Raw genomic sequence first — 27,960 nt, forward strand, 5'->3', positions numbered from 1 at the left:
GAACTGCTTCAGGCCGTAGCACGCTTGACCCTTCTGGAGCAGAGATCCATAGACAGGGAGCCGAACCGCACCCGACCCCTTCAGCTCTCTTGTCTCTGGGAAACAGATGTGCTGTTGTCAGACCTGGCTGAAAGCCCACAGAGATTTTGCCACTAGACAGCTGTCCATTATGTAACTAGAATAAAAAGAGGTCAGGCCCACTGAGAGAGCTGCTGTGGACATGCTCGCGCTCTTCAGATGTTACCCGAGTTACACAGCTAGACGCGATTCATCATTTGAATTGATAACTTCCAACTGTACTTCGAGACTTGCATTATAATATAGTATATTAAAATCAAAGTTCACCAGGAAACTGATACAATTATTGAGGGGGAAAAAATCTGTCATCCTGATTACTGATGAATCAGAACAGGTCAAAAGACATGACACTGGGCTGTAGAGAACGATTATAGTGGTAATTAAGCTTGAATTTCATTTTTAAAAACTAATAGTCCTAAATGCATGCTAATGGATTGTTAATATAATTTGGAACCATTTCCAATATGCTCAAAAAAAAAGTAGTTTTGCTTTAGGATCCAGATTTTACATTGGTAATAATGTGTCATTATTACATTAGCATTAACATAGCATTAACAGCATTAACATAACTGTTTATCATACAGATATAAACAATGTAATAAAAAAAAATATATATATATATATATTGATCTTAATATTACTGTAAACCTTTCATATTTTCAGCTTTTTAAAATTTTTCCTAATTTACTTTTTTATGGCTTGTGGCTTCCATTTTGCTCATTATTTCAAAGTTTTTTTATTTCCAATTATTTATTTATTTTTGTTTTACATTCGCTATAATTTTTTTAATTGCTTTTAGCATTATAGTATTATAGTTTTTTGTTAATATTTTATATTAGCTTTTATTTTATTTATTTACTTTTTAGTTTACGTGCTTTTTAGTATATTTCTGTTTTTAATTTATTTATTTGTTTATTCAATTATAGTTTCAGGAATTTAAGTGCTTAAACTTAAACATATTTTAATTTAGCTGGTTGCCAAGGCAAGATTTTATTTTTTTTATCTAATATTTATATGTCAGCTTTATTTCAAATGAACAAAATGTTAGTTATATATATTTTTGTTTTAGTTAACAATAACATCACTGTCCATAATCCCTCTAAGAATCCACCTTTTCAAGCATTTTTATGTGTATTTTTTTGTATTTGTTTACTTATTTATAATGCAAAATTAAACCTTTGAAAAGTTCTTAAAACATTAAGTTGCCAATCAAAATGAATTTTGAATTATTTGTTAATTTTGAAGTAATATATTGAAGTAATATATTGAAATATGTCATATCGGTTTATCTATTAGGATCTGATTTCATTATTTCTTTGAGAATTCTTACAGGACATTTGATTTGAAAACTGTTTGTGTGAAACTGTTTGACATTTAAGAGACCAAACTGTTTTTTTTATTAATGCAAAATCACTGTTCATGTTTTAATTTGATCATAACCTAAACATCTAGCATAATACATTGCTTGCTTTTTGAATTTCTCATCTGGATGAGTATTGCTGCCAATCTTTTATATGGAGTTGAGCTGAAACCATTCTGTACTGTATCTACGGTTCCTGGTGAGTGTGTGACCTGTGCCCTGTGTTTTCCGTTAGGAGTGTTACATCTCTTGGAGCATGATGAGGAGTATGTGTTCACGCTGCCGTCTGCTTACGCTCGCTCCATCCTCACAGTGCCCTGGGTGGAGCTGGGTGGGAAAGTTTCCATCTGCTGCGCCAAAAGCGGATACTCTTCCGCCGTCACATTCCACACCAAACCCTTCTACGGAGGGAAGGTCCACAGGTGAGAGTGCAGAGACTTATCTTTGAGAGCCTGTTTCATTTGAGATCAGGTCAAACCGTTTTTCTTTTGTCATTCTCCCACAGAGTCACGGCTGAGGTGAAGCACAACCCCACCGGCACCATCGTCTGCAAGGCTCAGGGGGAGTGGAACGGGACGCTGGAGTTCACCTACAGCAGCGGAGAGACCAAAGTGATTGACACCTCCAAACTGCCAGTCATTAAGAAGAAGATCCGGCCACTGGAGAAACAGGGCCAGTATGAATCCAGGTGAGGAGATGCGTTCATCAATTTAGCTTCAGTAATGACAATGCGAGAGAACTGATAGCGAGAATTAACATGAAGGCATTCCTAGAAGCACTTATTCCTACAAGTTTTACCATTTTATATTTATTTTCTTTAGTAGTAGACTTTTCATGTTATATGAGTAGCAGATTTAAACCTTTATTTAAAAGTAAAAAAAGTAAAGTTTATAACCATTAAATATTGTTTCAATTAATATGAATTATTGCTAAATATTGTTAAAATTTCCTCAATTTGAAAACTTGCTAATCAACTCAATTTTTTTGTTTGTTTTGTTTTTATCCCATAAAATCAGATTAGTCAGGTCTGTGTGACAACCCACATATTTAATCCTTTGTATGCCTTTTCAAGTTTCTTTTAGATTTATAGCCTTGCTGTATTTATTTTTTAAAAGGTAAATTTTTTTTTTTTAGTTCATAACCATTTAAAAAATACCTCAGTTTGGCAATTTACCATCTTACCGTATAAGCTGAGCTAATAAACTGAAATATGTATTTCATGAATTACATTTAGTAGGGTTTTAATGTACAACTATAGAGATAGAGAGAGAGAGGGGGGGGGGGATTTTTCTTTAACCTCTTTAAAAAAAAATTTCTTTTAATGCAGCCATTTGGGAGTAGTGTCGAGAAGGCCAAAATGGTCCGATTGTCAGACTTGCCAAAATACAAAATGTACTACGGCAAATACATTCATATAAATAATGTGTATTTATTTAGTTACTTTGTTTTATTCATCTTGTACACAAGTCCATTACTGTCTATTTTCATTATGCTTCAAATGGGAGCATAGTGAAACCTTCCTTTTAGGGAAAAGAGGCACTCAGACGATACTAATAAACGAGTGTAGAAGATCAGAGCTCAGTGATCCAGATAATGCCATGGAGAATGAGCATCCTGCATTTTAACTAAATCCTGCCCCTCTAGAGCTCTTCTAAAATACTCGTGACCCCCATGCTCCGCTCTGGCCCTGAGCGAGCTGCAGGCTTCACTCAATAATCTCTAATGCTGCTTATTGACTTATTGTGGAGGAGAGATCCAGCCGGACAGGACAGAGCCCATCAGAGTAGTCTAATGCTCTCAGCCTGGTGTTACCACACACGTGTAATGCAATCAAAAGAAGATACAGAGCACCAGAGAGGTGCGTGGAAGCAGTGGTATGCAGGCAAAAAGGTTTGGGGTCTAATTTAATAAAAGGTTTAGCTGATTCATCATCTGAGGTTGCCTTTCTTATCCTGATCAATATGGCTAGACATAACACCATTGACGAAACAGCTTCAGCAAGTTTTGCAGCCAGACATCTTTTAAAACTGATTCTTTCCAGACTGTGCACAGTATTCATGCGACGTTCAGTGAATCAAGCGTTTCCCTGTCTTGTGACAATGATTGACAGGAGGCTATGGCAGCGTGTGACAGCGGCACTGAAGGCCGGCGACATCGATGCGGCCTCTGAACACAAACACCAGTTGGAAGAGAAGCAGAGAAGGGAAGGGAAGCAGAGAATGGCCAGCAGCACCACCTGGAAACCCAAGTACTTCAATAAAGAGGTGAGGCTTTCTAATCCTGCACTAAATAGCATACTTTATGAGGACTTACAGTCTCATTTTTCACATTTACATTTGTTAATAAAAACCCTTTATATTTAGACTGGTTTCAGTTCACCAGACCTCAATCAGGTGTGTTTTTAATGAGATGTCCAAAATTAATAAAAATAAAAGTTCAACCATTCAAAAGTTTAGAGCTGCAAGACATTTTCGTGTGTTTGAAGCCTAAAGCTCATCAAGGCTGCGTGATCATAAATACAGTAAAAAGAATAATATTAAGAAATATTTTATATTATAAAAAATATTGTTTTTAAATTAAAATATTGCTTTTAATATTTTCAATAATTTTCACAAAAAGTTTTTGTAAATAGACTTTGTAAATAGAAGAAAAAATATATATGTATATATATATATATACATACACATATACACGCACACACAGTATATATGCACTTATATATTAGTGCTGCCAAATCAATTAATCATATCCAAAATGTTTGTGTATACATAATACATACATTTATATATATATATACAGTGAACACACATACATGTATATATTTAAGAAATATATGTAATATATATTTCTACATGTCATGTGACTAATTGTTCTGGAAAAGTATGTCATATACAGTACATGTAAATATTTCTTAAATATAGGTGTAATTTTATATATATATATATATAAAATTTTAAATTAAATTTAGCAGTTTATGGAACGTTATGCGTCATGTCAGTGTATTTACAATGGGGCCAAATATTAATTTCCCTTCACTGTCCTGTCTTTCACGATTAGCTTCAGAGTCATGCAGGATATTGGTTCTCGGATCAGATCTAGCATATCTATTATTTGTTTCTGTCCTTAAATTGGCTTCAGGGGGACGGATGGGTGTACCACAGTCCTCTGTGGAAGACGAAGTGAAGTCAAGCTGGAGCCACATGATTTGGGTCCGTCACAGACCTCCAGCCCTGCGGATGGGAGCGTCCATGTGAGCGAGGGGCTGGCCGACCAATGGGACTCGAGCAGCAGGAAAAGACATTGATTCATTTCTCCAACTCAACTCATGGAGAATGCAAGGTGCCAAAAACTAAAAATTAACTCGAGGGTGGTTTAAAACAAAACAAAAAAACCCTCAAAAGCCCCTCTGGATAATGAAGATTTGGATGTGGAGGCCTGAACTGTGTGACCCTGTGCAATATCTTTATATTTGTATATTCATTCTGGTAATCCAATACTGAGTAAAGTGATTTTTCACGCAGGAGAGATGTAGCATCTGTATCAGAGTATAAATGTTATATAACTGTTATTTTAGAACACCGTAAAGGCAGATATTGATGCAAGTAGCATTCTGGGTATTCAAGAGCAGTGATGTATTCATGTTCAATAGAGCTCACCTCTCATGATCTTACCATTTTATTTGAATGACTGAATCAATCTTTCCATATGAGGACAGTACTGTGCTTGAACTTCCTGAAGAAAGAATAAAATGGATATTTAAAGGAATAGATTTTAAAATCTTGTGCAAATGTATTTTCCCCTCATGATGATTTCGTAAGGTCAGCGATATGCATGCATTTTAGTCACTTCACTTTAAATCCAAGTTGGTTTCTAAAAAGTAGATCTTCAGGAGTTTGACCTTTTCACACGTTTTCATTTTTTAAAACGAGAATCCAAAACTATTTCTGCAGAATCAAATGCTGTTGGTGTTACTCTGCTCACATGGTCACATATATACACAATAAAAAAATACAAAAATGCATATTGTATTTAACGCTAGTTCTTTTCAAATAAATCAGGAGATTAGACTATTTTTGCGCTTTGTCTAATAAGTAATTGTAATTTTTCAAATAAATTTGAAAATGTCCAAATATACATGTAAACATCATATAGTAACAGGGTCACACATGTAGACAACGCAGGGCTTTTTCAATAGACAAGTTAGGTTGAGACCAAATGTTGGTTACTGAAACACATTTCCCATAATGAAAAATATTTGATTCTTGAGCAATAGTTTAATGTAACCATGTGGTTAAATATATTAAATAATGCCAGTGTTGTAAACAGACATTTGATGTTTAAAACGAGCTATGTAGTTCATTTTATGTTAGATACTAATTTTTACATCATAATTCTTACAAAAATGCATTTAATTTACAATGTATCTAATGTAGTAAAGAGCAGTTGTCAGTTGCACATCTAAATCAGGTGATGTAAGAGTAAAGCCACAAATTCAGATATCACTAATCAGCTTCCCCCTCAGTATTTTCATAACTAGGACAAATGTGTGTAATATTTTTAAAACCAGCTGAACCAAAACCAGTTACATAACTTGCTCCTTTTGTAACTTCCATAATAGGCTCAAAGTGTCTCGACTGAATGAAGACGAGTGCCTCGGAGCGTCTGACAGAGACTGTATGTATTAAAGCTGCTCTGGTCTCTGTGCCACTGAACACTGAGCTTTGATCAGAACACTGGCCATCAGCACACACACATTATAGATTATTAAAGTAGACTTCGGGTATATGAAAGCCAGTTTAGCATTTTTACATGCCATCAATTGCCCATTTTGACCCCAATTACACTGTGCGGTTGTAAAAAAAAAAAAAAAAAATATCCATTTAAGAAAGGTATTAAAATGTAATTGCATTCTGAATAAACATGAAAATCACATATTTCGTTATACTATATTTTACTAGTACAATTTTTTTTTTTTTGAGAAATATAAATTTTTCAGAATAGTTAAGGAATTGTGACTGTGCTCAGTGTTGTCATGACGTATTTTCCCTGAATGATTAGACACGTGACGTAGAGCTCGATTGATTCGTTCAAAAACTTGAAGCCGTTCTGAAAGACGTCACGGTCTTGAGCTGCTCCTCGATGTAATGTGATGTGGCTGCCACCTAGAGGACACCTGCAGAGCAACACCGATGACTTACAGATGAAAAGGTTTTTTACTCTTTCTATTAACAGTAGAAAAGATAATCCTTGACAAAATAATTATTAAAAAAAAAAGGTTGTGAGATTGCAAGCATGGATGAGGCAGGTTCTTTCATCGAGTCTTTTAATCACAAATGGCATCAACTCATTCTTACAAACAGCATATTTGCCTTTCTCGCTCTTTTTTAATATATTTTTTTTTATTTTACAATTTATGGAATAAATTTTCACGTGAAGAAAAAAACAAAAACAAAAAAAAAAAAAAACAGTTTTTGCTTTTCAGGATGAAAGGCTTCCTCTTCTCAACTTCAAACGCATTCTTAATAAATACCTTCCCCTAAGCTGCAGAGCCCTCCACGTAGAATAATATGGATATGTTATGGAGAAGAGGGGGAAAATCGATCAAATTTTCCTTCTAAATATCTTACAAAAACAGATGAAGCAAAAGCAATAGACAAGGATGAAAACCAGAAAACAAACAAAGAGGGAAGTTTAAATGGCAGCCCAAAAGAACCGAGGAAAAAACCCACTGGATGGTACAGGAAGCGCCCTTTTCAACGTAAAATAAAAAAAATGATCGGAATATTCATACTAAAAATACGCACTCTCCACCTGCATGCTACTCAGTAGTGGATCCACATTAAGGTGAACTAAGACAAAGTGCATTCAGGCTAGTAATGCAGCATTTTATAAACCTACAACTAATTCAATTCACTCTTTGTCCTGACAGACAGTCGTTTAGGAAGGGGAGAAAAATTTGATTTATAATTGGCCCAAGAAAAACATCCATAAGCATCTGTTTTTCACAAACGTGTGCGCAGGAGATGCCAAACCACAGCGGCCCTCTGGACAAAACACATGAGCGACACAGGAAATAAAAGCTGATTTTCTTCATTTGAATTTAGAATTATTGCATAAAATCTTACAACCAATAGAAAAACGAAACAAAAAATAAAACATTCAAATTGATGTAACAAACAAAATCATTTAAATTCAAAATCACCACAATAGTTAAACGTTACTAATAATCGAGTCCTTTGCGGTGACTGCCTTAGAAAAAGAGCCACAAAGAGCCCACTGCATTCTTTACATAGGAAACCGGGTTTATCAGATAATGGTTGAAACCAAGAGAGCATTTTAGGGGCTGTCGAACTGCAGACTGCTCCGTATTCTTCCGATTTTTACATATCTTTTATTTTGAAATAATTTTTTAGTCAAAGGTTAACCATTTATTACAGACTCTGACAAAACAAAAAAAATCTCTTTGGTGCTCCAAGGTTCACTGAGCTTGATGAAATTCATATTTGTTGGTTGTTTTAGAATTCGGTTATAGATTATATTAAACTGTACCACAAAAATAGTGCGTGCCGTTTGAGACACGGGCAGAACTCTCGATTCACCAGCACATTCAAGTACGAAAGAAAACTAAACAAAACAAAAAAACAGAACGCAAGAACAAAACTAAATCCAGAGTTGTTAGATCCCCATCCTCGAACCCATCATGGAACCTCCGTGTCGTCGTGGCAATCGCCGGACCAAAAGCCTCCAATCAAATGTTCTCAGGTGGGCGGCGCCAGACAACATGTTTGTTCTTTTTTTATTGGTGGATTACTTACTAGTTGCATTTGTCCTTGTCTTTTGTTTTCCTCTTTTTTTTTCTCCGTTCTCAACGTTTTCATTCAATAGCTAAACAGACTTCTTGCTCAGTTTCTTGCCTTTTTTCAGAACCAATTTGTTTTTGATGTATCCCCTCTTCCTCTTGGCTGTCTGTGAACCAAAGGAAACGAGTATATTTGAAACAACATACCCGAGTCATCAACATTCATAATGAAAATTTGCCATTGGACACAATAGTACTATATCTCAAACAGACTATGGTGAAAATCGAGATCCAAAAAAAAGGAAATTTTCCCTCAAATACTTGTGGTATTTACTTTTTAGTTGTCATCTGGCTATAATCATTCATAAACAATAGTTTTCTAAAAACAAGAAAAAAAAAAAAAACGTATTTGTTTTCTTCTTTGTATGTATGGATTACTTGGGTTGGTACAGACATCTGGTTAAAATTTTATGTCATTACCGCACCTTTAGAAATAGAATATAGAATATTAATATCAAATATTATAAAATGTATATTTTTAAACAATATTTATTATCATATAAATATGTATTATTATTGATATGATTAAAAAGGCTAAATGGACATGGAAGCCCTCAAACATGCATTTTGTTCTTTTTAACAGTAAAATAAATGATCAATTAATCCTTTGTGTCAACTAAGAACATTCCTTAAAACAGACTTTTTCCTATTTACTATATACAATTTAATATGGTCTTAATACGAAATACCCCAATTAAGCTCTTTAAACTAACCAAAAGAACAAGAACAGATTTGAAATGATTGAAGTTTACACAGACACATCACAGATGTTTAAATGGAATCTAGAGGGAAGAACCTTTTTTGAGGTGTACTTCTGCTTGGCTGCGATGTTGCGGAGCTTGTGGTCCAGAGCCTGTCGATTCTCCTGCTTCTTCACCCTGTAGATGCGCACCAGCCAGTGCTCGGAGGTGAACGCCTCCTCCAGGTGCTTCAGACGGATGTCCTTGTTGCCGATCTCTGCGTTTCGTGTCCGGTCAAATCCAGGAGGTGTGCGGAAATCCAGCTGGGGAAGGTGTTTTGGCATTAAGCAAGCGGCAAGGTTTTGTCTATATGTGCATTATTACACTATCAGAGATAGCGACAGCTCAAAGATCAGCCTATGTTTTCCACCGCTGTCAGAAAACAATTACAACACTCTTGTGTATAGACCTAATGATTTACAGGGTAGCAACACTCACTTGCATTTCCCCAAAGCGGTAGTAAGACATCTTGTACATCAGGCAGTTGAGCAGGGTTGGAGAGCCGGCCTTATCCACTCTAAACTCCCCCTGCGGTGTGAAGTAATCACTTTCCTACGAAAAAACAAAAAGATGGCCGTTTGAGGACTCATCTCTGACATATTTAACAGCAGAACACATTGTCCCTATCAAATGATCTCGGTTCATTTTTCAGAAAAAAAAAAAAGACTCAAACAACAGAAAAAATTAAATCACAAAAATAAAAGCATGTAAATGATTGTATAATAACAGGAATATTTCTCATTGTGAGCGACCTGAAGCCAAACAACAGAAACTGTCCAAGACAGTGACTGTTACACAATGCTTTAGGAAGGATTCATTTAGACACACAATGTCTCAGAGTTCATGTGACAGCACACTAAAGCACAGAGCACCATCAGAACGCTAAAATCCTGTCAGAAAACATCATTCCCTCTGTAGGACTGCCACAACTTCTTTGGCTATTTTCATTGGAAAAAACACATTACAAATTCAGCGACAGAATAAATTGACACTGACCCGGATATCTTTAGGGTGCTCTCCCTCAGCAATGCGCACCATCCACAGGAATTTGTTAATGTCGTCGCCTGAATATCCAATCACTCCCCCAAAAATGATCAGGACGTAATCCACGTCCAAGGACTTCATAATCTCATAGGCTGCACTCTCATTGGAGGACATGGCTTTACCGACCTGCAGAGGGAACGAACACTGAACATGAGCTTTCATTGTCCTCAAGATGGCACTCCTGAGCTAAAGATACCAAAACAAATCAGTTACATCTTGGCGATTTAGAAAAAGCCACAATTTATTTCTAAAAAACAGCAAGTTGGACAGTTGTCTGCCCTCACCAGTGCTATGTGGCTGTTATTCCACGTGTTGTTGTCCACCAGCGTGGTGCGGTTGGCCATGCCTGCGATCTGATACCCGTAGTCCCACCAGGACATGACTCGAACATGTTCCTCTGTATTCTGCCTGAGCCAGTAATATGCTTCACGGAAATCATCCAGGATGTTGCGCGATCTGAGGGTAATTAGAAATGAATGAAGAAAACACTGAAGAATTATTATTTTAAACAAGAAATAGATGACATGAAGGTGCTCTTACCCATCATGGTTGTATGAGGCAAGCACTACACTAGGACTGGAGTAAGCGTTGCTGGTGACCCACGTGCAGTGCACAGCAAACATCATCAAGAGCATCAGCATTAACATGGTAACGATGCTTTTGATGTTGGGGCCCAAACCCTCCTCTGGGCGGTCTTGCTCCGAAACATGCTTTCGGACTTTGCCGGCCTGCAAATGAACAAGTACATACCAACTAGACCAGACTGAATACAGATGAGCTAGCCATGAATCACCAAATCCTTTTTCAGTAACAACAAAATAAACCAACACAGGGTCTTCAAAAAGGGTCGGTCAATTACTGGGGAAATAAATAAATAAATACAATTACTGCTAAAAACAGTTTGATAAAAAAAAAAAAAAACAGTTTGATTTAAAACCAATTTGATTTAAATGATTATTTATTAAAAAGATATAACACTAGGTTTAATATTACACAACATTACTCATCATGACATTTAAATAACATTTTAATTAAATATATATACACATTATATGTGCATATGTGTACTGTATGTGTATATGTGTGTGTGTTTGTATATATACATATAGTATAGAACTATAAGAAGAACTGAAACTATAAACAACTATGCTGTGTGTGTGTGTGTGTGTGTGTGTGTGTGTGTACACATATATATATATTTACACACACACACACACAATCTCCGTCAAAAAAATAATAGCTTCAATAATTATTTCAATTAGATTTAAAATCAGTTAATATAAAATACTGTTATTATATTTTTACAATTATTATTATGAATATACACTTTTTAATAGTATATAATATAATATTTGTAATTTAATCTAAGTTGCATTTAAATGGTACCATGCACGTGTTACTACATGGAAGGCCTAAAATACTAAATGTATTCACCAAGGTGTACTAACCTTTGCCCCTTCACTGACCTTATCATAGAGGTTCCCCTGATTCCTCTTGTCATCCTCATCACTGCTGTCCTCAGCCAGCGGGTTCTCACGCTTCATCTCATCGCCCAGGTAGTGCTCGAACACACTGGAGAAGGCGATGGCTGAGAGCATGCACACCACTGGGGTGAGCGTCAGCATCAGACGCACCATCACACCAGCAAAGTACACCGCGCTGATGGCGTACAGAGCCACTAGAGGGCAACAGAAAACATTTATGATTCCAGCAGACAATGCGGAAGTGCAGTGTAGAATGAACGTTAATGAACTGCAGTGTAGTGTTTATAGTTCTGTACTGGATAATGACTCCAGAGAAATAGGGAAAACACAGAAGTGGGCCTTTAAACATGTTGCAACATGTCGCCTGTTCACGTTCCCTTGTTTATTCTAGTAAAAAAAACCTCAAGAACGCCATGACAGCAATTAAAAAATAAAACAAACTCTTCTGGGGACTGAGACTAATTCAATGCATTCTGTTCTCCACAAATAAAAATACTCATAATAGACATCAAAACATCAGTGAGTGTTCTCAGGCATAAACAGGATACAACTCGAAATTGTTCAGAATAAACAGCCTGCTGGCAGAAATAAGCTCAAGGATGTTTAGTGGCACTTCTCGAAGAACAACATTGTGTGTTTTTTTTTTTTTTTTTTTACAGAAAAGCAAAAGCCATTTCAACTGACAACACTATATATACGTTTTAATTCTATCAATTAATGTTTTTTATAAACTAAGGCTTTAAATGATTCCAAAGTAACTTGAATAGCTTAAACATTAAAGACATTTATTTACCATCACTAAAAAAGTATTTAGACACGTAAGTCACACAAGTTTAAATGGCACTGCATTAGAAATGTAATATAAAATCAATTGTCATCCGGAATCAAATAAAGCTAGAATTTTTCTCAGGAATTCACATTTCTGAGCCATTTTTGCAATAACTTTAAACAATGAACTGAACTAAATGTAGACACATCATCTGGTAACTTCAAGGCTGTTAGACATGCTCACCAAAGACTCGCTCATCGTTGATGTTCTTGATGCAGAACCAGAGGCCTGCTGGGAAGGTGCAGACGAGGATGTGCAGGTCAAAGAAGAAGGAGACCCAGGTGGTGGGCTGGTGCTCTGACACAGAGGCGATTATAGGGATGTGGATCTTTGCGTATCTGAGCATAGGAGGCAGGGAGGGCTTTGTTAACTAACTTACTTTGTAAAAAGTTGCAAATAAAACGAACCATATCTTCATAATCTTTCATTAAAAGCGCATTCTTCCTCTGACATGACTTATCTTTTTGTCTGATGTCACCTAGGCCCTGTCAGTTTATGTCAGCTGCTAGCCAAATAGCAAGAGGCATCGTATTAGCCAGTAGTAGTTGTTAGTGCAGTTTTGCGATAGTTAAAGCAGTAATTTAAAGAAATAGTTCACCCAAAAATGAAATTCTATCATTAATTGCTCATCCTCATGTCGTTCCAAACCCATAAGACCTTCGTTCATATTCAGAACACAAATTAAGATATGTTTGATGAAATCCGAGAGCTTTCTGACCCTGCACAGACAGCAACACATCTACCACGTTCAAGGCCCAGAAAGGTAGTAAGGACATCATTAAAATAGTCCATGTGACATCAAGGACTGACACTGAAGAGAATTGTAAAATAAAGTTATTTTTGTTTTCTTTGCATACAAAAAGCATTCATGTAGTGTCATTAAATTAAGGTTGAACCACTGATGTCACGTGGTCTATTTTAATGATGTCATCACTAACTTTCTGGGCCTTAAACTTTTCAGCTGTGTTCCTGTCTATGCTCTAGGATTTCATCAAAAATATCTTCATTTGTGTTCCAAAGACAAATGGATTTGGAACAACATGAGGTTGAGTCATTAATGACAGAATTTTCATTTTTGGGTGAACTATTCCTTTAAATTACTGCATTAACTATCGCAAAACTGCACTAACAACTACTACTGGCTAATACGATGCCTCTTTCTATTTGGCTAGCAGCTGACATAAACTGACAGGGCCTAGGTGACACCAGACAAAAAGATAAGTCATGTCAGAGGAAGAATGCACTTTTAATGAAAGATTATGAAGACAGTCAACCATTGTATATTTCGATTTCATACTGACTTTAAATCAGTTCAGTTCAGACTGCGTCAGTTTTGAGTGCAAAGCGTCCACAAAATCCACATCAAACCAACACTTTGAAGAATAAAGCCTATTATATTTCAGCGAATTGCATTTCCAATGGTAAAAAAAAAAAAGTTTCACTCCCTAAGGGCTAAAGTTTGCTTTATAAAAAGAAAACAGATCGCAATAAGTGAAAATGTCAAGACTCTGGAAGGGCAGAGCGCAGAACAAGGGCTCGTTTGTTGTGGAGTTGCTCTGCTGTTCGTCCTCTCAATTTTGCTGCATTACTGCGCTCAATTTTGGCGACTATCAGTGCTGTGATCATTATCTGGCGACCTGACCTTCTGTATCTGTGCGGACTGCGGCGCAGATGGCTGACTGCGCACAGTGAGAGCTCGACAGGACTGTGGGTCTCCCTGCAGAGCTGCTGCACCGAGGGGGTTACACATTTATGATTTTATGATGGGCGACGTATTACTGAGGGCAAAGAACAAGAAGCCTGCAAAAAATTTAATGGTTTATGGCTGAGAGGTAAAACCGTAAAACCCACCTTTTATTTTTATTTTTTATAGTTAATAGAAATTACGATACAAGGCTCATCACTAACAAGAACCTGTCCTGTTGAGTGTGTTTGATCCACAGCTGTATGATTTGTTTCACGGTGCACAGAGTCCTGAAAAGTTTGTGCTAAATGTTGCACCAGTCGCTTTCACTGTACTTGGTGTAACACCCAATATACTCTGCCTGTGAGTGATGTGAGCTTATGCTGTATATTATTTTTTAAAATGAGTAGTTTTTCATGCTGCTCAGAGAGCCAATGTGAAGCCGGCTGTTTATAAAACAGCAATACAATTACTTCAGGAACATTTCAGTGTTTTAGCAGCCTACATAAAGCACATGACATACAGTCCATACAAAATAAGTATTTACATGTAAATATACAAGTCTCAAGACATCTGTCGAGAAACAGTTTGGGTCACCTTGAGTAACTTAAAAATCAAGAGAATCTTTGCCTGTTTTTAGGACCATTAAGATTTGCATTTTAACAAGTTTAAGTACAATTAAGCACATATCTTCTTCAATATTCTATTTAATGCAAATAAATAAAATACTATTTGCACAGGGTATTTGTTATACAATTGCTTATGCTAATCTACATTCTCATTTAATAATAATAATAATAATAAACTGCCATTATTGATTCATGACTATATCTATAAATATTAATAGTAAAATATCTGGAATTTGTTTTTCAAAGAATATCAATTATTTATTTTTTCACAGAATTACATTGGTTAAAGTTTGCAAGAGTGTGACAGTCAACTAAAACGCTTTGTTTTTTTTGTAAAATAAAATTGTTAAATAAAATTTCATTAAAATTGACAATGAATGAAACGAACAAAAAAATATATATTTTTTTGTTAATCTTACATCTAAAAAAATAAATAGTGTCACTTTATTTTAAGGTCAAATTCTCACTATTAACAAACCATTAACAACCAATTTTGCTTCAATAAACTCCTAATTTGCTGCTTATTAATAGTTAGTAAAGTACTGATTAAGCTTAGGTATTGGGTAGGATTAGGAACGTAGAATATGGTCACACAGAATGTGCTTTATAAGTACTAATAAACAGCCAGTATGTTAATAATTGGCATGCTAATAAGAAATTTGTTAATAGTGAGAATTTGTTCCTATACTAAAGTGCTACCCAAAAATTTCTTTTAACAAAAATTCTATAAACACATGATTACATCAAAGCAAATAACAATTACAATTTGTCATAATATCAGACACTATGAACTAGAAGTGGGTTTTCAATGGCGGCGTGAATGAATGTAAACTGAAGGCAGCTACTCGGACACAATCCAAGCAATCAAAGATGCTGCTTACAGACTTAAATCATGCTACATGCTAGAGCCCCCGACAAAATCCGGTCTTTTGTTGTTAAGCCGCTTTACAGGGTGTGCTAATGACCTATTAGCAACTTGCGCATACGATGGAACACACACATATTAAAAAAGTATATGCAAAGTAAACTGTACGGCATACTTACCCTGTGTCCCAGAGAGAGTAAAAACGCCCACTCCAAGGAGCAATGTACCCTGAAAGCACATGAACATAACCGAGTCATTAAACGCAAACACACCGCACGCAAACCACCCAACCATTACTGACTCAAGAGCACTTTCAAGCAACTTCTGAGGAGCTGACGAGCTTGGATTACGTCCAGTGAACCTTAATACCACACATACAGCCGGCGACGTTTTCAATTAATCTACACCGCGAGTCTGCGCTCGGTTTGAAAAGCAGTGTGGCGAGCAGAGGGAAGTGCTTAATGAGATCTCAGAGGCCTGCTGCAGACGAGGCCCTGCAGCAGAAAGATTAATGAAAGCCCCGGGTGCGACGGGAATACAAGCAAATCACCCTGACTCCATATATACCGGCTGAGGTGCGGTGTTAAGAGGCTGAGGTCATAGAGTCACGCTGTATTCAGGTGAGAAGGCAGAAAATTGGATCTGATGGTGTGGATGGGTTTTTCTTTTTTCTCCATTCTTACTGAAAGATGTTTAGTTTGGATGATTTAGTCAAGGGCAAAATATAATTTAAGAATTTGCTATTCGAACGTCAGAATAAAATAAAAAGTGTTTCATAGTTCATCAGCGTAAGTTGTGACAAACCTTTAAACCGGCAAACAATGCATCATTTTTAGTGCGTAACAACATATTTTATATATATGATGAACATGACAAAAGTGATTTTGTTAAGCTACTAACGTTTATGCATTAAAGTAAGATATATACTTAGAAGGTAAATGACATTGAAGCAACATTTTATTTGTATTTAAATGAGGTACTTTTATTCAACACTTGATCAAAAATGACTAAAGACAATGTAACAATATTTGATTTCCAAAAAAAGTCATTTTTTACTGTTGCATTCATCAATAAATCCTTCTAAAAAAAATTATAGTTGCTACAAAAATATTAAGCCACATAACCATTTTTAACATGGTTAAGAAATGTTTCTTGAGCATCAAATCAACATATGATTTCTGAAGCATCTGAAGCATTGTGAAGACTGAAATAATGTCTACTAAAAATTTAGCTTTGTCATTATAGGAATAATTTACATTTAGCATGTATTAAAATAAAAACTTTTTTTTTTTTTTTAAAGTCATAATTTTATGTTTACATGTTATAGATGCCTTCTAATTTCAGACAATAGCAAACATGACATATAATTAATAAATATCTATTTTTACCTCTCTCACTTGTTCTTGTCTAGAGGACATCTTAAGTGAAAATTGGAACAGTTTATCCCACTATGACTAATTGAGGTTCAATCAAAGGCTTATTTAAACCAAGCCTGATTTTTGTCTGGTCAAGAAAAACAGAAAACTGTTGGTTGAATGGAATGGATATAATTGTTGTGTTTTTGCACTCACCTGTGTAAGTCAGGTAAATGACAGTAAGGAAAACCACCCCCGCTGCCAGAGAAACGCCCAGAAAGAACAATGTCTGGAACTCCTGCCTGGTCAGTCTATCCTTCAGATACTGCAGAAAGGCGTAAGCCTGAAGCAGTGCAAATACACCTGCAAACACACATGCACCATTAATCCACATACTCAACTTTGTCAGACTCTTTCTCAATGGTCATAAATTCCTGCCGCTCATCTAATGGCACATAAATCATTGCTCTTATGGGATGAGTTTATGGATTTGAGTTGATAGAGATGATCTGAGACCAGTGTCCAGTCTTACCTGCAGCAGCCATGTGCTCACTCGTCCTGATGGGCTGGAAGCCAACGAACGGGATCTGCATGGACAGCACCAACCCCACTATATAAAAAGTGCTGTAGGCTGAAATAAAGAGAAACAGAAAAAGAAATCAAGATTTATATGAAGCAAAGATGTTTACCAGAACTATCAAACTTAGTGTACCTAGATGGTCATTGTGATGTGTCTCCAAAAAAGGGCTCTTACGTGAGCACTTGAAGGGATGGTTCACCCAAAATAAAGATATATTCAATATTGTCTCAACGCAATTATGTTCAACCCCATATGACTTCAGTGGAACACAAAAGGAGTAATTCTGAAGAAAAATGTCCTCCAAGGAATTTAAAATGAATGGTGACAGATTGTCACACATGTAAGTACACAAACAATGTATCCTGAAAGTTGACTTGGACTTGTGCACTTTATGATGTCAGGAACAACCCAAGGTCGAGTAAATCAGTAAATGTATTTTCACTTATAAGGTGAACAATGCTTTATCACTGTGATGAACTGCTTATGATCCTCTATTGTAATTCAATTACAATGAAAAAAATAAAATCATCTACTAATCCGTAAATGTACCCTTTTTTTTCTTCTTTTAGAAATTAAATTGATATTTTTATTCAGCAAGGGTACATTAAATTGGTCCAAAGAAACAGTAAAAGATACTTACAATACTACAAAAGAGTTAAATTAAGTTTTATTTTTTTAAACTTGCTATTCATAAAGTGATCATGAAAAAAAAAAAAAAAAAAAAAAAAAAAAAACTTATCATGGTTTACGAAATAATATTTCCACTGTTCTGTACCACTTTGCACTCTCTCAAAATCTGCATTGAGGCACTCTTAATATTGTTATTTTCCCAAGATTAATTGCCTGGGCCTTTCTTCCCATTTGCAAATTGCTGTGAGTAAAAGAGTCTGCTAAGTAAATTAATTTAAAAAAAGTATCTTTAAAGAACCACCACAATTTGACTGCAGAAGAAGCTATTGAGTTCATTGCAGTTTTGTTCTGGATTTACATTTGTCCAATGGCAGCAGTGGAATGTGGGTCTGCCTGAAGCAGAACGGGGTTGTGTAGGGAGACTAGAGGCCTCGAATGTCCCCGAATGCCATCTAATCTGGGCTCCCGTCCCAGCAATACAAGTGCAGTTGAGTAAAAGAGTCAAACAACAACAAAAATTGTACTAAAAGATGCACACTCTTATTTTGGATCAAGAAACGTCCACTTTGAAAGAAAGCGGTTATATATCACAACAAATAATCTATTTTAGTGCACAATATACATACAGTATTATCCTCTTTTTCTAAACCAGATATCAAAGTTTCCTACCTGTCTTTTCTTATTAGCCAAAAATGACAAATACTGCACAATAAAACAAAACGGAGAGAAAACACTGACACACCAGTGACGGAGAGCAGTCATGCCTAGAAGAATGACAACCGTAACAGTCTGTCACCTGTGCAACACTTGACTGACAGATTCGTGAAGTGGACCCCTACCTGAGAGACAGGTGTTGACAGCCTGTCAGAAGAGAGGTCCAAAACACACTGGTGCGAGTGTGTGTACATGAGAGACGGTGATATAGCTGCGCAGTAAAGGAAACTGAAGCCGCTTGTGACAGAGCAACTACATGAGCTGTCAGCCTTTGAGAAGCATCAATTAAGGGCCAAACCAGACCATCTTCACTCTAAAACGGGATGCTCTAATGAGACAATACACACCTAAGACTCCAGACATGCACACACACACACACACACACACACACACACACACACAAAAAACATAGCATTTTCTCACCCGTGGACAGTTGACGGGCGGTTTTGTAAAAGAAACTCTCAAAAGGAATTGGATAAAGTGCAGCGATTAATAGAGTTAAAAAGGGCTGATTTAACTAGTGACGAAATATGAAAGGTCTGGAGTCACAAAAAATGGCTTTCTGAATATCTAGTTCTGGTACTTAATACCTGGAAGTGGAACTACACACTTTTCCTTTCGCATTGGCACCTACAATAGGAACCCTGTGGTGACGCAATCTAGTTGTGTCATTTCTGTGCACCACACAATAGCAGCAACAACAAAGGACAACGATGGAAGTTGCCAGGATTGGAGCTGCGCTTTTGTTACTCTTTGGATACTGTTGGTTTTATGTTGTAAACATGAGGGATGGAGAGGAGACATGCAAATCTGAGACGATAGAAAGAACAAAGAATATTTTGACAACTCCAAATCTCTCTTGATGTCGACTATGCGAGTTTCAGGAACTTCAGAACTATTCTGACAAGTTGGACTACCTCTGAAGTTTTATGAAACGTGCATTACTTCCTGCAGTGTGGAAGCAGCTTATATATCCATAGTATCTGACTAAAATCTGGCCTACATCCCCGCTTATTCTAGCCAAGAATCAACAGTTCTTAGTTCTCAACAAAAGAAAATAAAAACCGTGTTCTTCATGTCACCCTGGTGCGTAAACACTGTATGTCAGTTGCACCATGCAGATACATTATTTTGATTCAGATCAAAGTGTAAATAACGTAGAAAATGTTGCACGTGGCACAGCTGACTCAGAACAGCATACATTGTTTACGTTCAGTGGATACTCTCCAAAATCCACCAGGGTGATGTAGAGGAGATAAATTGTTGAATAAAGTTGTTGTTTTTTATTTTTTTTGCGTACAAAAAGTAATCTTGTTGCTTTGTACCTTACTACGTTTCTGGATCGTGGTAATTACAATGCTGTCTATGGGAGGGTCAGAGAGAGCTCTTAGAAATCATCAAAAATATCTTAATTTGTGTTCTGAAGATGAACAGAGGTCTTACAGGTTTGGAAGGATATGATGGTGAGTGATTAATATCAATTTTCATTTTTGGGTGAATTATCGCTTTAAATGAAAGTCTGGGTCTCTATTAATGTTTGTACAGTAAATATCCTAGAAATCAATAGACAATTTTTTGTTTTATTTTGATGTAATGGACTACCTCAGAAAATTTAATTAGAAATTTGCACTTCAACTTAAATACACTACATTACACTTCAAAAGCTGGGGGTCAAAGAATCTTTCAAAAATGGTTAAACATGTCCATTGCAATACTGTGTACTTTGAACTTTCCATTCAAAGAATCTTAAAAAACTAAACAAAATTGGAAACACTTCAGGAGTTTTTAAGTTATCATCGGATTGGTTGAATTATACGGGACCTCCGGGAGACTTGTGTGTTGCGTTCTTTAACGTTCCGCCTGGAAACAAAGATGCTGTGATGCAAAACCCCCCTCATCAAAGAAGAAAGCCGTAGTGTTTACAACTATGACAATGAGCACTTATCAGGATCAACTAAAGGCTGGATTCTCAAAATGATGTCCTCTTGGGCAGGCTTTAGCCATTCAAAGCAACCAAGATTCCCAGACCTTCTTCCGTCAGTCTTAAGGTCTGACTATGCGACACGAAGTAAAATGGCTGCTTGCAAATCAGCTTAGGCAACCCTTTAAAGTTATTTATTAGCTAGCCAATCAGTTCAGACATGATGACTTCCAAATAGTTCTTGCCATTTTGTGGGCAAGACATACATTAACAGTCATTAAATAAACTGTTACCATAATGTCTGAGGCTAGCAAAGCAGACGTCACTCTAGGAGGAGACAGCAAGGTGAAACAGAAACGCAATAACCAGATCCCACTGGTTTTACACCATTCTCCATTCATCTCTGAACATGACTGCTGTTCTTTGTCCAAGCCCCGGCCCCATAAACCGAGAGCAGTGCTACTTAATCTAATCACTATGATCTATTAGGAGAGGTGGCAGTGATCCTCCATGTGGAGTCGGGCCATGGCAAATGGGACCTAAATAGTGTGACCTGCGGCAAGTGCAAGAACTTTCCAGAATGGAGTTAATACCCAGCATCCATCAGTAGTGCACTTTGCACAGGGCAGCTGCTGCAGAGTGGGAGGGGCTAATAAAGATTTAAACAAAATCAGCCCAGTGGCACAAGGCCCCATTCTTTTATCAGAGTGCTCACTCAGAAGTCTCACAAAAGCACTGCACCTTTAATTATTCATCCGCCTAAAAAATAAATGGCGTAACCCATCAAAGTGAACAAAATTACTCTTTGCTCTTGAAGGAAAAGAACTGTTGTCTTTTTTCGCTTTGCAGAAAGATTATTCGTGCTATTAGAAGTCCTAATTGACACGGTTAGCATGTTGTTTTGGCGTTTAAGACCGCATGTCTGGATTCAAAGGCTTTTCAGGGACATGAAGATCCATGCATCCTCAGATCAGCATTGCATGTGTGATTGGTTGTGAAGGCAAGAGAGAAGTGGGTGGAAAAAATTTATCATTAAACATCAACTTTAAATGCTGCTGTCAATGCAATGAGAGACTCATGCTGTCAAGCACTTAGCGATCACGGCTGCGCAAGCATCTCTGCATGTCCAAATCAAAAAGCAAGTGGGAAAAATCAGGTTCACGCTTCATTACTGTATAGGAGAACATGCACTACGTGGCGTGATTGTGTGGGCAGTGATGTGTATACTTCATACAAAAAGCAGAGATGCTCACACAAACATACACACAACACAGGTGACTCACCGATGTACAGCCTCCTGCTGAAGCGCTGCATAAGGAGCAGGACGAAAACATGGAGAGGAATCAGGTTGATGATAAAGACATATCCTCCCCACGCAGACACCTGCAACACAAAACACGTCACGTTATACACAAACACACAAAAAACCCAGCTAAATACTGAAATATTTTGACTCCTGATACTTTATCAGGATCCTTAGATTAGGAATCAGTATTTTTAAGTAGATAATACTTCAATATGTTAATTAGAAGGTTATTATATCTCAAGGATCTGGGTTACAACAAAGACAGTGTTGTTCATGGTGTATTCAGTGTTGGTTGTAAATATTAATCATCATTATCATATGAAGTTATTCATATTATGAATAATATAGTAATATAAAATGTGGGAGAAAAATATAATTGCAAACATACATTGGTTTAAGTTTGGTTTGTTACAAAGTGACATTTCACTTTCATTGAATACAATTAGTTCTTTCTGTCAAAAACTGAGAAAAAAATTATTTATGACATTGACAGACATTACATTATTTTTGTTAACACATAAAACGTAAACTTGCCAATGCATTAATTTAAGTCAGTTTTACATCAAGACTAAAGGGTTAGAGTATAACAATATTAAACAAAACTACAAAAATAAATTAATAAAATGAAAACTATATTTAACAGGACAATTGTCAAAAAACAGAAAAGGTTTATATACTCAAAAAAAAAAATGACTACAAGTTTAGAAAAGAAAACCAACTAAATTTTGCACTGGGCAACTAAATATCTGATATTAGCCATTGGTTAATAAACTGTTAGCTTTCACTCGCCTATTAATATTAATAATATATTTTGACTGCATGTTGTATCTTATAATGGCTTTAGTTCGCCTACACACTACGACACTTTGACAGAGCATTTGTCATGGAAAGAGCTGTTCTAAATGTAAATAAAGCAGAAATACAGCAAACAGTACTGTAGGACAGTTGTGGATGTTTCCCTCATCTTGACAGAACACTATTCCCATTTACATCAATGGATTTGCATAGTTATCTGATACATCGTAAAAACGGCAGTGTGTAAACGGCCTAACTCACTGTCGCATGGCTGGAAGCTCCCACTCATTTCTTCTCTAACACCCATATATACACACAATACACCACTGTTCTGAATAACCACACACTGAGGGTAAAGAAACGCAGTGTGTCATGACCAAGTTATATCATATCGCCCAGGTCTCTGCGGACTCTCAGCCCCATGATACACCACATTTACCAGAAAACTCCATTAGCACACTCAGCCTTTGGAACCTCTGCACTTTTCTAGGTCACTTAGGATGTCCCGTTCAAGAGATCATCTCTCAACTCATACCCTCGGTAGCGTCTCTGGGCCACATTGGACTGTACTGGACCCCAAGGTCTCAATGCAGCAGATGGTTCAGATTGCACTGGTGTCATTTATGTTTATGAACACATTTGGAAAGCCAGAGACTATTGGGGGCTGGGCAGGGCTGTAGGCTTCCATTATTAATGAGAGTTGCCTTCCTCCAGGGGAAGAAGCTCAAGTTTCAGAAATAGCTGATATTCATAACCGACTGGCACATGGCCCACCAGGGTGGCATGATGGATGCATGGTGCTGTTTGCTTTTTCATTTATTTTACATATCACATTAATGGGTTGGAAAAGATCAAGAGAGACGTGCAACCAGCCCCAGAACATCTAACTATGATTGGAAATCATAAGAATTTAATGACTCTGGATCAGCTTACGATTCCAGATCCTTAACTTTATATAACGCAACAATATTTCATTGCAATTACACTGTTTTACATCTCATGAACCTTGCTTAAAACAAAGTTCATCAATCAATTCATAAGACCAAGTGATGACTTGCGGTTTATTGAGTGAATCAAATGTTAATTCTGAAAGCGTGCAATTGGTTCAGTAGGTAAATGGGCCGTTTCAGACAGATGAGTTTGTTTGCAACTCATCTGATAGTCATTTTGACAGATTCAGCAAAAATTACAATTACACAACTTAATAGCAAATTGGACTACATTGGTCAAATTACACATTGCTGTTCAAAAGTCCATGATAAGCACATTTTCTTAATACTTTAAAGATATTTCTAAAGTTACAAATGATTGGCATTTCAAATAAATGCTATTCTTTTCAATTCCTTTCTAGAGTAGTAGTAAGCTTGTTAAAAAAAAAAACATTTACAATAAGAGATATGCATCTGAGCACCTAATCAGCATATCAGAAATATTTCTGAAGGATCAAGTCACGCTAGACATGTGCTGGTATTTGGTAATGCGATACATCACGGTAATAAATATGCACAATATTGTTATCGTGGACACTTCTAAATACCGTGAATAATTATACATTACAAATTATTCAGAATTTGGGATGCATTTTAAGATTACTTTTTTCATCAACTAGTCAAAATGCACAACACAGCTGTATGCTGCTTTGAAAGACGCATGTGCACTCTGATGTAAACAAGCACCAATGAGAAGCACATGGGGAACACGTGAGAGACTCGCTGAATGAAAGCACATTCACTCTTTGACAGCAGATGGCGCTAAACTCCAGAAAATGCAGCTGTTACCCTGGAAACCCCATAAATAAAGCAGCTGCTAAAATGTATTTAAATAGATTTAAATAGCCATTCAGAATTGAATGCTATTCATTTTCATTTAACTTTTTTTATACATTTTAATCCGGACTACAACATGCCCTAGATATTGTTTGAAAATGTTTTGAGTCTTTGCAGTTCATTCACACTTTACATTAGGGCTTCATTAGTTAATTCTTTAGTTAACAAACTGCCAATGAAAAATTCTTCTATTAGCTATTGCTCATTGTGAATGTTAATGCATTAATTAAGGTCAACTAATGAGGTCTTATTGTAAAGTAATACCCATTGGTCTAACAGGTATAACATAACTGAATATGCCAAATACAAGTCTTCATGATCTCTCTCTCACACAAACACAGACACACACCTGCTTACTGTACAAACAGAAAATAGCCCCCCTAAAAATGGCCTAGCGATGCTATCAAAGGTATAAACTACATTTTAAAATTCACCAAATTGTAAATTGTAAAACATTTTACTGTATTTTTGCTCATTAAATATAGCCTTGGTGAGCATAAGAGACTTCTATTAAAAATATATAAATATCTTACCAAACCTGAACTTCTGAAAAGTAGTGTAATTCCCTATAGGCAGTGACAGGAAAAGCTGTCCAGGTCATTTACTATGGTTTTACCAAGTAACATTAATAGAAATGAAATGCCATAAACCACCCAGACGTAAAAAAAATCCAATGAAAACTCACCATATAAAAGTACGAGAGGCAGCAGCCGATGGTCCAGAAGACAGAGCCGGTTTTCACTGATTTCACCTGTGTGGAGAGGAGGCACTTAAGTTAATTCCACTAATCCCAAACAAAGGGTCTGATACCATCACCTCAAACAAAGCCAAGATGACGAACACTCAGAGATAAGAAAGAGACCAAGGAAATTCAATGTTTAAGTAAAGCTTGACAGCGAAGTCCTTGGCGTTTCAGCTGACAGCTCCAGAGAGAAGAGATGGGCTAAAAATCACAGCGCCAAACGAGACAAAGTATGCTGCCACTGCATCCGTTCCAGCTGTCTCGACGTTCAGCTGAAAAAACCTGATGAATGTCTATCAAGGTTAATTCATCATTTCAACAGTGTGGGACAGCGCAACACTTGCTGAAATGGGTTTTTAGTCATTTTAGAACAGTTCTCAATGGGCATCATATAACCTGTTCTCATGACTCATGTGCTATATTCAAAGTCCTTTAAAGTCAAACGATAACTGTTATAAACAGCCAAGTTATTCACTGATAATCTTTTCTTCTACTGAGCCGTTCCCTTGAGGACCACTGTAAGAAAGAATTTAACCAGAGAACTTGAAATATACAGACTCATGAACAAATAATTCAGATGTTTCTGACTAAAGAATTCAATAACTATATTGGATCTTTACTTTTACAGCAACTACAGATGTCATAATTAACAGTAAATAATGATAAATGGCTATCGAATGGCTTCAGAAGACTTGACACAAAATGTGTACAGTATTCCTTAATTTCCTTTCATATTAAATTTGTTAGTTTTGATGAACGAAGATGAATAAATGTACTAACTCACCCATAAGTAGTAGGTAAACTGCAAGGCAAAAATGGCGATGCCCTCGTTGTCAAACGAGCCGGCCACAGAGCGTGATATGTAGCCTGGTACGATGGCGATGAAACACGCTGCCAGCAGGGCGGCACCCTGATTCCACAGCTCCCGCGTCAATAGGAAGGTAGAAACGGCGGTCAGGCCACTGAAAACCGGGGCCAGAAACACGCAGACATCACGTATGTGCACCGTCACATGAAGCAGATTCAGTATGTAGTGGATCAGGCCCGCCGTCACCATCAGACCAGGATACACCTGCAAAAGACCAGATATGGGAGATGCTATCATTTGCAAGTGAACACAAAATTGATCAACTAGAAGTTTGTCTGTAGCAATTTGAGAAAAAAAAACACTAATAAAATCAGGATCTGTAAGAAAGTGTGTAAACATTCCTAAATATTTGATTGCCCCCAAGACAGAGATAATGAGAAGTTTAGCTCAAGCTCACTCTTAGGAGCCTGGTAACCAATCGTATTACAGGAATAGTTCACCCAAAAATGTCTCTCAACCACCCTCAGGCTATCCAAGGAGTAGATACGTTTCTTTTTTTATCTAAATAGATTTGGATAAATTTAGCATTACATCACCAATTGATCCTCTGCAGTGAATGGGTGCCATCAGAACAAGCCAAGAAGCTGATGAAAACATCATAATAATCCACATGACTCCAGTCCATTAATTAACATCTTGTGAAGTGAAAAGCTGCTTGTTTTTCCAAAAAATCCATCACTGACAAATCCATCAAGATGTTTTTTACTTCAAACTGTTGGTGTCCTCTATCCATTATATTGCTTTTGCCAGTGGAAAATGTTGTCTGAACCAGGAGAGAAGTATTCACAGATCAAGCAACGTTTACAAATCCACAACAGTTATAAACTAATCCGTTTTAATTTTGATGTGAGGATAACAGGGGATGGGCTTTTTCACTGTATCCTGGTAATGATTTTAAATGAAAACGCTTTAATGATGGACCGGAGTTGGATTACGTTTACTGCGATGTCAGTCCGATCTCATTTTATCAACTCTCATTCTGATGGCACCCATTCACTGCAGAGGATCCACTCGTGCTCAAGTGATTTAAATTTGCTACATTTCTCCGAATCTGTTCTGAAGAAACAAACTGGTCTGCATCTGAAGTTGTGTACATTTACAGCAAATGTATTTAATTTTTTATTAATCTATAATCCATTCTAAACCTGTATGGCTTGCTAAACCTAAAAGAAGATATTTTGACAAATGTTTTAGACCCAATTGACCTTCCCTGTATGACCAAAATATAGTTTTTGTGCTCCGCAGAAAATCATACAAGTTTGGAACAACACGAGGGGGAGTAAATGATGACACTTTTCATTTTCGAAGCTGAATTTATCAGACAAACAGCAGTGAGAAAGGAAACACCCCGTTCTTTACCTCCACATTCCCACCCCCTCTTTCATCTCTCATGCGATGAGCGGCATCTGAAGGCTGTATAACGACTGCTTGGACTGTACACAACAACAGATGCTGTTCTCTGCCTCCTGCAGCCCCCCTACAGCTCCTGAACCATAGCTGTCAGATGCCAAAGGCTAGCCAAACTTTCTCCAGCCAGGGAAAGAGCTCATTAGGTTCAGCAGCATTGCACTTCTCAGTGACAGGGAGTGTTAAAGGGGGTGGCCTTATTTAAGGATGAAAGATGCTGTTTTCAGGCAGAAATCATCTGGAG

General features: G+C 36.8%; 2 protein-coding genes across 2 annotated transcripts in view; one reads left to right on the top strand and one right to left on the bottom strand.

The window, feature by feature from the left end:
• osbpl10b (oxysterol binding protein-like 10b) overlaps nt 1–5,300 on the top strand; it is a 45,331-nt gene extending 40,031 nt beyond the window's left edge. The window contains exons 9-12 of the mRNA XM_059568286.1: nt 1,674–1,860; nt 1,944–2,126; nt 3,549–3,702; nt 4,577–5,300. Coding sequence (XP_059424269.1) covers nt 1,674–1,860; nt 1,944–2,126; nt 3,549–3,702; nt 4,577–4,621 — 569 coding nt within the window. The 3' untranslated portion in view covers nt 4,622–5,300. The remainder of the gene's footprint in view (nt 1–1,673; nt 1,861–1,943; nt 2,127–3,548; nt 3,703–4,576) is intronic.
• A 1,448-nt stretch (nt 5,301–6,748) lies between these two features.
• Nucleotides 6,749–27,960, bottom strand: part of LOC132158741 (dolichyl-diphosphooligosaccharide--protein glycosyltransferase subunit STT3B) — a 47,329-nt gene continuing 26,117 nt past the window's right edge. The window contains exons 3-16 of the mRNA XM_059568287.1: nt 26,226–26,513; nt 25,385–25,450; nt 22,056–22,155; nt 17,460–17,558; nt 17,144–17,290; nt 15,752–15,800; nt 12,578–12,732; nt 11,548–11,759; nt 10,622–10,809; nt 10,366–10,537; nt 10,034–10,207; nt 9,476–9,589; nt 9,094–9,300; nt 6,749–8,404 (exon numbers count right to left, since the gene is read on the bottom strand). Of these exons, the coding sequence (XP_059424270.1) occupies nt 8,324–8,404; nt 9,094–9,300; nt 9,476–9,589; nt 10,034–10,207; nt 10,366–10,537; nt 10,622–10,809; nt 11,548–11,759; nt 12,578–12,732; nt 15,752–15,800; nt 17,144–17,290; nt 17,460–17,558; nt 22,056–22,155; nt 25,385–25,450; nt 26,226–26,513 (2,052 nt within the window). The 3' untranslated portion in view covers nt 6,749–8,323. The remainder of the gene's footprint in view (nt 8,405–9,093; nt 9,301–9,475; nt 9,590–10,033; nt 10,208–10,365; nt 10,538–10,621; nt 10,810–11,547; nt 11,760–12,577; nt 12,733–15,751; nt 15,801–17,143; nt 17,291–17,459; nt 17,559–22,055; nt 22,156–25,384; nt 25,451–26,225; nt 26,514–27,960) is intronic.

Source organism: Carassius carassius, chromosome 15 (genome assembly GCF_963082965.1).
Source record: "Carassius carassius chromosome 15, fCarCar2.1, whole genome shotgun sequence".
Classification (NCBI taxonomy): domain Eukaryota; kingdom Metazoa; phylum Chordata; class Actinopteri; order Cypriniformes; family Cyprinidae; genus Carassius; species Carassius carassius.